Raw genomic sequence first — 12,771 nt, 5'->3', positions numbered from 1 at the left:
ACACACACACACACACACACACACACACACACACACACACACACACACACACACACACACACACACACACACACACAGCCACTAAAACCTCCAGATCCTTTTTATTCTCTTGCATAGAAAAACACAATAACCAGACTGTTTCATGCTCTGAGTAAATACTAGCTGAATCTGAAGTAGTCGTTAAAGATGTGTACCGTGAGCGTCTGAATAATTACGACCATTACCGCCACTGTATAAGGCATGGTACTGACCTTGGTCACCTGGCACTGTGTGGAGAAGACCACCTTAGCGTAGGGGTCAGAGAGGCCGTTGTCATCCGCCGCGATGATGCCTCGGGCCTGGTAGATGTGAGCGCGAAGCTGGAAATAACGGCTGTCTGGAAGAGAAATCAATCAACAACAGCGTCACAAGCGCGCTCAAAACACACGCCAAACGACCAAAGGTGTTTAACACATTTAACAATGGGTGTGTGTGTGAGGAGAAATGAATACTGATAACTAACATTGCTGCATTAATGCCACTGTGAAGTTTAAAAAATGTAAAACATTTAAACTCCCCTTTATGAAATTACATGCTTACCCTCTACTGCTAGTTTGGTGGGGGGCATATTTGGGGGTATGGGGGTACCCGATGTGGCCCCCTCATATACGGGTCTGAACTCAGCAGGCAGGCTCATGACGCAGTTCTTTGAGTACTTGGTGACCCCGAGCCACATGTACACTTCTAGCTTTGCAAAGATCTCTCCCAGGGGGCCTCCAGGAGTCTAGAGGAAGGGGTGAAATGACACCTAAGAGACACGTGTCCTCCCCGCGGGGTTCTGCAGCAGATGTGTTTGTTTGGAGGCTGTTCCCAAAGACCAAAGTCGTATGGGGAACAGGGACGCACCTTCATGTAGACGGTGGAGAGCTTGCCACAGTCCTTGCCTCTCTCCTCCTCCACCAGGGAGAAGAGGATGGAGTGTGTTGGGATACGGGCGTAGGCCACCCGTCTGCCCCCGCTCATCATCCACAGGAACACGTCAGGCAGAGTGCTCTGGGGCTGCAGATACACACACACACCTATTAACACACACCACACCTGGTGACCTAGGCCAGTAGGGGGCACTGACCCCGATCACATTACCTCTTTCGACAGGAAGTAGACCCTCTTCAGGATGCGTCTGACATCAGCCAGCTTCTCTTGGGCTGTGCGTCTGGTCACCCTCCTCTGCACCCGCAGTGCCTGTTTCGCCAGCATGATCTACAGGAGGGAAGGTGATACAACACCCAGTTGACATCTGGAGATGGGGAAGACACTGGGAACAGTTACGCTAAAGACACTGGGAAGAGTTACACTAAAGACACTGGGAAGAGTTACACTAAAGACACTGGGAAGAGTTACACTAAAGACACTGGGAAGAGTTACGCTAAAGACACTGGGAAGAGTTACACTAAAGACACTGGGAAGAGTTACACTAAAGACACTGGGAAGAGTTACACTAAAGACACTGGGAAGAGTTACGCTAAAGACACTGGGAAGAGTTACACTAAAGACACTGGGAAGAATTACCCTAAAGATACTGGGAAGAGTTACACTAAAGACACTGGGAAGAGTTACGCTAAAGATACTGGGAACAGTTACGCTAAAGACAGTTGAAGAGTTATGCTAAAGACACAGGGAAGAGTTACGCTAAAGACACTGGGGTTATGCTAAGCTCAATAGACACAAAAGTTATGTTTGTGTGGTTATTCTATTCAGAGTGTTTATTCCTCTCACTATGTTCCTCTTGATGTAGGCCGTGCGAAATTTGTCCAGGGAGTTTGGCCGCGACTGCCGTTTCCTGTCAAGGCTCGCGCTGTACTGTCTATTGTCAGGAAGAGGAGTCAGGGAATTATGGATAATGTAGTACGTTAAATGAAGTGATTCACAGCCAAGGTGGAAGAGAACAGGAGTCTTACTTGCATGTGGAAACAAACTCCAACATGACCTCCACCAGACGCTCTTTGGCCTTACTTCGTGGTCTTTTCAAGAGCATCTCGACCTCATCAATGCCAAATTCCTGACGAAAAGAACATGGACCAGCTGTCACATATGAAACGTTTTGCTCAAATGAGCCGACGCAAGTGGTGAGGAAGCCGGAATTTTTACAAGTCTGTCGGCCATCTTGGAGAGCCAGTTGCAGTTGTGGTAGCGGAAGGTGTGATCCTCAAAGCGACTCCACACAAACACGCAGGGCTTCTCACGGAGCAGCGGGATGCAGCTAAACGACCTGCAGGAGTGTACGAGATCACTTACGCATCGCTCTCACTCCTGCACATGTATGGGCAACACAGCATGAAGCATGACAGTATCGGAGTGGACGTTCATCAGTTTTGACCCACGCACTTCTCCATCTACTTCAGCGGTGATGGTCCAGCGTTACCGGGCCTGGTGGACTCACCCGTCGTATCCTGTGGGCTGGGGTCTCCGGGGTGCCGTCACAGACCTGTCCTGAGGGCCTAGTGGCACCGTCTCCACACTCTCCAGCTCATCCTCAGACTCTAAGAGCGCCTGTCTTTCATCTGCCCCCTCCTCCGGGGCACCTTTCTTCTTGGACTTCACTACCACATCGGCCACTTTGCCATAGTTACCTAGAAAGCGGCCAAAGCAAAGCCTTCTTATAGCACTATGCACAATTATCGTAGCATTGTAGTACTATACAGAATTAATTACTGTAGCACTTTAGTACTATACAGAATTAATTACCGTAGCACTTTAGTACTATACAGAATTAATTACTGTAGTACTATACAGAATTAATTACTGTAGTACTTTAGTACTATACAGAATTATTGTAGCAGTGTCCTAGCACTATTCAACAGAATTCAACATGAATTTACTTTTATATTCAAAATGTATCTTAAAGCAAAGCATTGCTTCAACTTCTGTCTGTATTGCATTTTTATAGTTACAACATAAATATGATATTAGGCAATGATTTCAAAGGATTTTTGTGTTGGGACATTTTAGAAGTCTTAATACAGGAAACGTCAGTCTTACCTATGGACAACTCAAAGGTGACAGATTTGGAGCCGATGGAGGGATCGATCATGCTCACTTCAAAGAAGGATGCGAAAAGCAAGAACTCCTCTTTCTCCCCAGCAAAATTCTGAAAGAAAAAAGGTCACGAGTTTAGCATAGGCTGATTTGAGTTATTTTTTTCCTGTGACAGTCCTGCACCTCACCTCAGGGAGGGGGTGGGTCTCCTCCACCTCCACCGTGACGGCCGGAGGCACCTCAGAGCCAGAGTCGTCCGGATCCTCTGCAGGTCCGCTGCGCCCCGGAGCACCTGAACCACATCCAGAACCACAATCAGAACCAAAATCCATTTGGTGAGATATGTGGCTAACATGTAGTATGTTACATGAGGACACGTGACTATGTAACATCAATGACAATGCAGACTCACTGGACCATTCACAGACACACAACAAAGCACAACATATACACAATTCAATGTAACAGCTGTAACAGAATACAGTATGGCAGGGGTGCACATTACGTCGAAGGAAGTGTCGGTCGATCGCAAAGGAATGTGCGTAGATCGCGTGACATTAAAAAGTAGTGGATGAATCGCCCATCTGCACTGACAGTTGTATTTTGATTGACATTCATGGTAGCCAATCTGACATCTAGGGTTTGACACACGCAACCCCCCCCCCCCAACAAATAAATTACGTCCCCCCCCCCCCCCCCCCCCACCGCTCAACAAATTTTGTTCGCCACCTCACAACACACAACCCCCCGGTAGATCTTTCTGACTTGGTCATCTTATAAGTAGCTCGCAAGCTGAAAACTTGTGGGCACCCCTGCAGTATGGTATAGTGCAAAGAAAGATATCTGCATATTGATACAGTGACCACTGGGTAATGATGTAAGAGATTATATATTAAGTGCAGACGGGTCAGCCATGGCCAACCCTGACCAGCCGTTATACGACAAAAGTAAGAAACACGTGCGTGTGAGTCATATGAAATCACCAGCTCCTGGGCTGGTGCTGCTAAATACATTAGAAAGCATCTTCACCCTCAGCTCAGCTTTGCACAGAACAAGGAACAGAGGGCATTTACATAACGGACAGTGCTTCTCCACAAGAGACTGACGCGTCTACTTACTACCTACTGCGGCAGGAAGACTTTAGCTTCGTGTAGAAACGCATAAACCTGCACTGCCCTGATAACCAGCTGTGGCAGTAGTGCATGGTCCAGGTGCAGCTGTACCTTCTTGGACCTTCCCCTGGTCTTTAGACTTCCTGCTCTTGCGCTTTACGGTGAGCCTCTTCAGCGCGCTCTTGACGTTGGCGGCGGCATTGCTCTCCGCGGTGACGGGGGCGGTAGGGGAGGAGTAGACCTCCACCGTCAGAGACAGCAGAATCCTGCCCCGGTAGAAGATGCCCTCACTCAGGCCTTCATTCAAGTCCCGGTGGATGTCCCGCAGGGTGGAGTTCTGAGGCGAGCCATACAGATTGACCCATGACGGACCAAACGTTGGGTTAAAACCTACGGCACAAGAGGAATTCAAAGAAAAGAACTGAATTCAAGAGTTCGAGTAAGAACTCTGCATATAGCAATAAAAGAAACTGTAGCTGAAAGGCCAGAATCCAGAGAGAAGAAGACAGAAAAGAGGTGTCAAAAGAAACAAGGACTTACTAGAAGACAGAGAACTTACATGAGCTGGGATTTAGGAATAGAATATTATTAGAGGGCGGAGAGCATCATACATAGAGCCACCAAATTAGGCACTTTTTAACCTCACCATTTCTGCTGGGATTGGAGATTTGCTGGAGGTCGAGGAAGTGTGTGGCCACGGCTACCTCTCCGATGTTGGCATCATCGAGGACCTGAATTTTGATTCGTCGAGCCAGAGGTGGGAACTGCTCGATGAAGGAGATCTGCTCGTTCCACTCGGGGGCGTTGGTGTTGCTGTCCACAGACGTCTCCCCCTAAGAACAACGTCCTTAATTTCATCTCACCGCCGCTAATGACATGACATCACCTCTGTGTGAGGTGAAGACCTGACAGTTGTGACTAGAAATGAGGTTAAAGTATTATAGCACTCGAAGAAGTTTTCTTATGTAAATGTTCGTTGGTTTGTGGGACGCATGGGTGGACAGGACAGAGGGTTGGTCCTTGAGACTCTATGTTGGATAAAAGCTCCCTTTTGATATGAACAGTGTGTTTATGGTTGGCTCAGGAGAAGACATGGACAAATATGTGCACCACAACCCATTCAACAAACAAAAGGCCTGCCATGGAGTGTGTGTGCAGGGTGTGTAGGTGTGAACATACATGAAAAATAGTAATCACCTAGTGTATGTGTGAGTGTATGTGTGTGTGTGTGGGTGTGCGTGCATGTGTGTCGGTGTATGTGTGTGTATGAAAAGATGAGAACAATGAACAGTCTGGCTTTAAAGTTTTAAAGAGCAAACTGCAAGGACAAGTTAGTTACTGAATGCACCCAGATTCTGACAATGAGACTGTGTAAACAAAGCACTCCTTACTGATCAAACCCCTGCTAACACCCACTCACAAAATAAATGTTACATCTCAAACAAACGTCACACTGTGTGACATGACTCACTGTACTCTCCACTGCTTGTTTTGAAAACACATGGTGTACAACACACGGCACACTGTTACCATGCTTGTATCAGACTTTGTTTACCCCTCTCCGGGTTGCAGGATGGCCTCTTTAAAGCATGAAAGCACTAAAAAGAGAGCGGAGAAAGACAGCACCTGCTGGCCAGCGAACGTGACCTGCACGTAAGGGTCGATGAAGACCTTCTTGTCTCCCATCATCTTGGAGAAGCTGCCAAGGAAGCCCGCGTTCATGCTGGGGAGGTCCTCCGCCCGGTAGATCTTCAGCAGGAACTTGGCCCAAGGTCTCTCCACCGGCATCCTCTTAGGTAGCAGCAGGTTCCTGTTTACAGCACCAAACCCATTTATAGCTCAAACCCAAACCTCAGCACTTAACCTCCAGAAACAGGAATGTATGACCTGAAACTAAAAAAAAAAAAGTATAGCAATTTATAGCATGGCACCACAGCGCTGATAAATATCACGGCCCACTAACTGATATGGTGCTGTTGTAATTAGGTTGTAAAAGTGGTCCCTGCAGGGAGAGATGGGGGTTGGCTCATCTCTCCCAACACCACCTCACTTCTCAATGTCGTCGTTCTGGCTGCCGACGGGTGGCAGGCTGGCGATGGCCATGGAGTCGCCCTTCATCATAACACTCAGGGTGCACTTCACGTAGCCCTTCACCCCCGAGCGCGTGTCCTTGGGGTCAGTGAGCGGAGCCCATTTCTGGTAGAAACGATGATCTGTGGAGGAGTATAGACTAGCTCAGTAGCTCTTAATAATTACAGTTAAAGTGCTGTCTTTATGCAGGCCTGTAATTGGTCCAGCACACAAGCAGAGATGAGTTAATTATCACCATTAGGGAGGAAGTGCAGTTATAATCTCTGAAGCGATGTGATACATGGGATGAGAAACGGGTGAGTGCCCTCTGCTCTTTTAAAGACTTCTTAAAGCCAGTAAAGGATTATTAGCAGGTTTAGAATTTTCTTAATCCAGTTACACAGTGATAGTACCTGGTTGCTGGTAGACTGTACTGATATCTATCTTGAAGGTGCCAATGCGCGTCATCAAAAATGCAAGAGTTCTTTTGTGAACCACCTGAAATCTCAAAAATACATCTCAAGTAAGCTTGATGGTGTGTTTATATAGATACATACATGCATAGGTGTGTTTGTAAATATAGATACAGTATATATATGGATGGATGGATGGATAGATAGATAGATCATTTGCCTTGAATGAGAACTTACAGAAATCTCAATAACTTTGTCAAAAAGTACATCTTGTGTCTCTTGAAACTCAAACATAAAGTTCTGAAAGACAAAATACAACTAATGTTAATCAGTGCTATGGGCAAGTACTCTTTTGTGGTCTGACAACTCTTTTTAAAAGCTTCACGTATGTGTTTAAAATATGTCTACCTCATTGAAGAATGGACAGTTGGTGGATTTCTGGGTGTGTGTGTGTTTCTTCTCATCCCCCACGGTGATGTAGACGGCTGGGTTAATGTTCACACCAACCAGTTTCTGAGCCTCCATCACGTTGACATTCACCTGAAGAAATATCAAGACAGACCAGTGTAATCAGTGTAAGAGAGACAAGCCTTCCTGATAAAAACTTTTTTTTCTTAGAGTTGCTCTAGGAAAGCAAGGGCAACATTAATAACACTGGAAAATGGAGTATTTATAAAATATTTATGGAAATTCTACTGTGCCTCACCTGAAAACTTTTCACTTTGGGAGTAGCGGCGAGCTCGTGCTTTGACAACGCTCTGCAACGACTGCGCGCGAAAATAAACACAGCAGATGACAAAAAAGCGACGAAATCGGGTTCAGTGTGAGGCGAACAGTTAGCGCGCGAGTGAACAGGGCGAAACACCTACTCGTTTCGTTAGCTAGTGTCGCTTATTTAAAAGTGTTCCCAACACTAGAAGACTATTGATCATTGATTTAGCAATTTATAAGCATGAAGATAGATATACGTCAGCAAGTATATGGGTCTTGATAGCATGTAAAAGCTGATCTGAACATATTTGCAAATTTTCAGATAGATAACTACTTATGTTCTCATATCATATTAGCGTAGTAATCGTAATAATAATCTCATTAAGTGTTGTGGTAAAAAAAAAGTTACGTTTGAGAATACTTTATTCCTCAAACAACAAATATAAGTCAGCCTGGAAGTAGGCTATTACATATTATAGTAAACATCTGAACTCGCCTCAGTATGGGTGTAAATGTCATACTGGCACAGTCCACGTCTGAAAAATCATAATCATCATCATAGTCATCATCATCGTCGTCATCTCCATCTTCGTTGCCTGTCTTTAACAGACTCCGACCAAGCATCCTAGTTTCTCGATCCAACTGGTGCGGACGCAGGTTCCTAAACTCGCAAAATACATCCCGCGAATGGTCATGTCAATTTAAATACTGTTAGTATTCAGTATTTAACTAACAGTATAAAAAGTTAGGCAAACTTATCTTCAGCATGGTGTAGCTAATGGGCGTACATACCCAGGTTCAAGAAAGCCTGTGTTCTTAATCACAAGATCCGACCTGCAAAATGAAAGAAATTACAAAAGATTTATACAAAGATTAAAAAGGAACATTTAGCTGAATGCACGAATGGATTGTTATTGTTACTATTATCATTATCATGGTATAAAATAATTCAATAATGCATATTATTATACATACAATATTATAGTATAGTATAGTAATTATATATAGTATATTATTATTATACAATATTTATTTGATAAATAACTTTTCAGAGTAAACTAAAACTAAAATAGATTAATAAATTAGAGAATTAAAAAGATTTGAATGCACGGATTGAATGTTGTGTCATATCGTTCACTCACTCGTCAGTCTCCTCCTCCTTAAGGAAGTCTTCACCTGTCCACTCTCCTGCTGTTCCTTGAAGAGGGTGGTACCTCACGTCCAGCTCCACGTAAATCTAACCCCAGCAATACATCACCAAACTCCGCATTAGAGCACAAAGGCCATCAAACCCCCATTACATCCAGCAGACTGCAGCATGCTCAAGAACTGAGTTCAAACGTGCCGGTGACTGCATTTCATGGTACTCAGATGCACGATGCACCAGATTGTAATTGTGATCAGTGGGGGCTAAACACTGCTTGACGGGCGTTTAACGGCTAGGGGAGCCCTTTGGTTACGTACATTAGTCAGACTGTAGTTGCTGTCGGTGAGGGGTTCCCTCAAGACCAACCTCCCCGCCGTCACTGCATGCTGCAGACTGATAACCATCTTCCCAAGTAGTCTAGGAAAATACACACACACACACACACACACACACACACATACACACACACACACACACACACACACACACACACACACACACACACACACACACACACACACACACACACATACACACACACACGTACATCAAACTGCACTGATTGTCCCGACTCTGACAGAAGATTGATTGATTTTGTCCAATCAGCGAGCAGGGGAGGAGCTATAGGCTGACCTGTTGCTGAACATCTTGCTGCAGTTGTACACGCTGACGGAGAGAACCTCGTCTTTCGTGATTCTCCCGTAGTGTGGCCATCTGAAGTGCTAAACATAAACACGTGCACAGATTGCTTATTTCAGTTAAACGGCGTGTAGAGACGTTCAGGTTGCTTCTAGACTAACTCTATTATTAAATATATTTTTCAATCTTTCCATTAATCACATAGCCAAAGGGAGGAGAATCTCTGTGTTAACGATTAGCGGTATGTTAACTTAGGCAGCATTTCTTGATACCTACACTAATGGACAGTATGGAAGAGGCACGGAGATCAAACATTATTCAAGACTGCATAAAAATACATGGGCCACTGGTGATCACCAGGGTAAGCTTCCCCCTCCAAGTTAATGTGCATTTTCTTTTTCGGGAAGCTGACTCCTTGCCTGAAGATAAGCTTTTACGGACTGGTCTGTAAAGACATAGGCCTCGTCTTTCCTTATAACGTCTCGGCCTTTGTTAGCACGAGTTAAAGGTTAACTCCATGGGCAGACAGTAGCGGAGCCGCGGACGTGGGTGGCCCGCGGGGTGTGTACGCTGCGCCCGAGGACGCTGGGAGTGGCTAACCGCAGAGGGAGCGGTCTGTGTGTGGAGCAGCAACTGCGTCTCCTCCCTGCTAGTGGCCACACAGGGAAACGATTAAAACAGAGAGAGCAACGTTTCGGCTCACACCCCACCTCGACCCACCACGCATTCTCTCTGGTTTGGAGACACAGTCACAAAAAACATTGACGTTAGGCCTTCAGACTAAGCAGCCAACAGAATTGATAAGCTTTCTTTTTTTGTGTGTGTTTGTCTTTCCTCACTCCCCCCGCCTCCCAAAAAAAAAAAAAAAAACACGTACAGCTTCTGGCTACTGCATAGACCAACACCCAGGTTTTCAATCTTTGCTTAATCTAAAGTGTCATAGCTATGAACTGGGAGAGCTGGGCAGGTCATTACCTCATTAAAGATGGCAATGTTTTCACATTGAAGAATCTTGGTTTTGTGTGTAAAATCTGGAAAATGAACAACATGACAATCACATGGTAAATGTAAAGACTATATCACAAAAGAATATACTACTGCACCTACTTACAAACATTGATTGATCAGCAGTATATTGTGGAAACATTAGCCTCATCTGTTGAAATGTAACATTTTGTTGCACATCCAAGTTATTGTCACTCAGAAGTTTCAACTGGGTATTTTTGGATGGCAGACCATTCTCATCCCAATGCCAACATATACAAACATCTCCAGCAACATGGCTGTGCCATTCATACCAGTGCCACTACCACATCAGTGCTGGTGAGAACAGCCCACCAGACAGATAAGTCAGCCAGGGTAAACTGCCCAGCGATGAACAGGGTGGAAGATGGTCCACTTTTACGACAGGTGAGTCTAATGAAGGTGAGGTGATGTGTGGAGTTGTTTCCGAGTTGGCGGGAATATTATTTAAGCAAATGTAAATAGAGTCTAAGGAACTGAGGAACCCATGAATTCAAATCCAATTCCTCCCCAGCAGAAGGTAGCCACCTAATTACATATAGTTCAATTAAAAGTAGAATGAGACATACAGAAGAACATTTATGTATTAAACCCAATGCTATACCTCTAAACGACAGCTCCACCTTCCTGTCATATTTCCCAGGAAGGTTAGAAATCCTCTTCAAATGGACACTGACAGACATGGTTCACCAGCTTGTGCAGGTCTTCTTTCCTCTGTCTTAATTCTCCTCCTTCACCCGTGTCCGGATGGCAGACATGTTGGAAACGTGCCGTACCCCAGTGCAGCAGTGTTGTATCAGTGGAGAACAGGCCGTGTCCACTCTGGGTGAGTGTGGGGTGGTTCTGGTCTGCTCCCCGACCCAGCGGAGGTGTACAAGAGTGGAGTGCTACCGAGGACGCCTTCCGGCCACAGAGCGCTTTCAACTGCGTCTGTTTGCTCATGGTAATTCAACAGGGAGGAAGAGCTAGGGCACGCATGTTAAATCAACATTTAACTGAACTTTTTTCAACGGACTGGAGCAGCTTAGAGCCATTCAATGAACAGGGAGTTTCATTCTTCATTATTTTTTCCACTCAATCAAATTATTTTTTTGGGGTTCCACAACCTGAGAGGTGGACCTCACAGAACCCTTTAAGCCAAAATAATGTTTTGCAACTTTTTTTTTTATGTATGTATGGTTTTAAGTGATGAACGAATTACATTTTACAATAAATGTATAATTACTTTTAATAAAAAAAAACACTGCTAACCCACAAATTGTGTAGAAACGTGATTCTAAATTGCACATGTGTATTTTGTTTGCCTATTTCTGGCTCACAGAACTTTCCTATTGTGTGTTCTGCAATTGTCTGCAGCCACTGAGAGCATTATCCACCTTCACTGGAACTGGTTTTCCATACTGTACATAATATGCTAATAAACTGGGACAAGAATGGGTGTTGGAAGAATTCTGAAAACATTAGGATTCAGCATGCAGATACACAAGGTTTTTAAATCCTTTTAAATCCTTACTAGAAGCTTAAGGATAAGCACAACAACTGGACAAAAACAGAATGCCAACATTTTCCAAATCAGTTTCATTTATTTGTATGGCTTTCCTGTATAAACATTAAAAAGGCAATTGGCATAAAGAACAAAAAAATAAAATAAAATCAAGGGGAAATGGAATAAAATGAGAACGCAGCAGACTGAGTAAAACTCAGGAAAGCATTCCGTTTGGAACTGATGGTGTGTAAACAATAAAAATTAAAATCACAGAACAAAATTCAGCTAAGTTGCTCCCAGCTGGTCAGGTAATGAGGTCATGGCCAGAAGGAAACAGACCTCTCAAATCACTTTGTGATGGTCCAAAAAAGTTTCAAGTGTACATTGGGCCAAACTCATAAAACCTAGCAAACAGCAGTAGCACATTTCCTCATACATAAATGTAGACTGCCAGCATATTTGACCATTTGCATAATATATGGTGCCAATGTGTTTTGTCCCAGTGTTAGTGATTCATAATAGAACACTGCTCATGAGAGGAATGAAAATAAAAATGCTACCACATCCATCAGATGGTAAATGACCTGCTAAAATAAACAAAAGTGGACCGGTAGATCTTTTGTCTCACACATGCAGGTCTTTAGCAGTTCTGCTCTCCTTCAGCTGACAATCTGATGTCAAAGGCACGTTTTTGGTGTGAGGTGAGTGTGATGGCGACCTTGGCAAGGGCAAAAGCAGGAGGATGTGAATAGGAAGATCACGTGAGGAAGGTCACGTGCTTGAGGAGTGCAAATGTAGGTGTTGGAGGATGAAACTACAGCAATATAGACAGATGGGACAATTTTTCTGGTCTGCCATGTTTTAGAAGCAATAAAGTCATCAACTCGGGCCACTACACACTTCCCATCTTGGTAAAGGTTACAAATGCGTTACCGGAGGGTATATAGTGTAGCTATATGAAGTCTCCCACAACAAGGCAATGCATAAGGCTTTGTTTGGATTTGAACATATTGCAGCAGAACAAAACACATTTTGGTTTTATGTCACAAGTGAAAGTGCAATGCAGTTTCACATCAGCAAGATTTACAACTGAGGAGAATCCAATAAAACATAACTCCAAATTATTCTGAGAGGTAAAGTGACCAAGATACCTAA

The 12,771-nt window shown here is 44.3% G+C and overlaps 1 protein-coding gene across 1 annotated transcript in view; it reads right to left on the bottom strand.

Annotated features, from left to right (window-relative positions):
- fer1l4 (fer-1 like family member 4) overlaps positions 1 to 11,057 on the bottom strand; it is a 26,081-nt gene extending 15,024 nt beyond the window's left edge. Inside the window, exons 1-25 of the mRNA XM_077007512.1 lie at positions 10,735 to 11,057; positions 10,083 to 10,138; positions 9,102 to 9,190; positions 8,786 to 8,885; positions 8,464 to 8,558; positions 8,114 to 8,155; positions 7,818 to 7,982; positions 7,317 to 7,377; positions 7,019 to 7,150; positions 6,848 to 6,910; positions 6,611 to 6,695; positions 6,178 to 6,340; positions 5,754 to 5,937; positions 4,774 to 4,960; positions 4,239 to 4,517; positions 3,204 to 3,307; positions 3,019 to 3,127; positions 2,420 to 2,609; positions 2,128 to 2,248; positions 1,938 to 2,038; positions 1,756 to 1,843; positions 1,123 to 1,239; positions 886 to 1,038; positions 580 to 763; positions 252 to 376 (exon numbers count right to left, since the gene is read on the bottom strand). Of these exons, the coding sequence (XP_076863627.1) occupies positions 252 to 376; positions 580 to 763; positions 886 to 1,038; positions 1,123 to 1,239; positions 1,756 to 1,843; positions 1,938 to 2,038; positions 2,128 to 2,248; positions 2,420 to 2,609; positions 3,019 to 3,127; positions 3,204 to 3,307; positions 4,239 to 4,517; positions 4,774 to 4,960; positions 5,754 to 5,937; positions 6,178 to 6,340; positions 6,611 to 6,695; positions 6,848 to 6,910; positions 7,019 to 7,150; positions 7,317 to 7,377; positions 7,818 to 7,982; positions 8,114 to 8,155; positions 8,464 to 8,558; positions 8,786 to 8,885; positions 9,102 to 9,190; positions 10,083 to 10,138; positions 10,735 to 10,813 (3,072 nt within the window). The 5' untranslated portion in view covers positions 10,814 to 11,057. The remainder of the gene's footprint in view (positions 1 to 251; positions 377 to 579; positions 764 to 885; positions 1,039 to 1,122; positions 1,240 to 1,755; positions 1,844 to 1,937; positions 2,039 to 2,127; positions 2,249 to 2,419; positions 2,610 to 3,018; positions 3,128 to 3,203; positions 3,308 to 4,238; positions 4,518 to 4,773; positions 4,961 to 5,753; positions 5,938 to 6,177; positions 6,341 to 6,610; positions 6,696 to 6,847; positions 6,911 to 7,018; positions 7,151 to 7,316; positions 7,378 to 7,817; positions 7,983 to 8,113; positions 8,156 to 8,463; positions 8,559 to 8,785; positions 8,886 to 9,101; positions 9,191 to 10,082; positions 10,139 to 10,734) is intronic.
- Between the last annotated feature and the right edge of the window lie 1,714 nt (positions 11,058 to 12,771).

This window comes from Brachyhypopomus gauderio, chromosome 1, assembly GCF_052324685.1.
Source record: "Brachyhypopomus gauderio isolate BG-103 chromosome 1, BGAUD_0.2, whole genome shotgun sequence".
Lineage (NCBI taxonomy): Eukaryota > Metazoa > Chordata > Actinopteri > Gymnotiformes > Hypopomidae > Brachyhypopomus > Brachyhypopomus gauderio.
The sequence above is the reverse complement of the archived record's forward strand: the minus strand, read 5'-3'. Positions and strand labels throughout refer to the sequence as shown.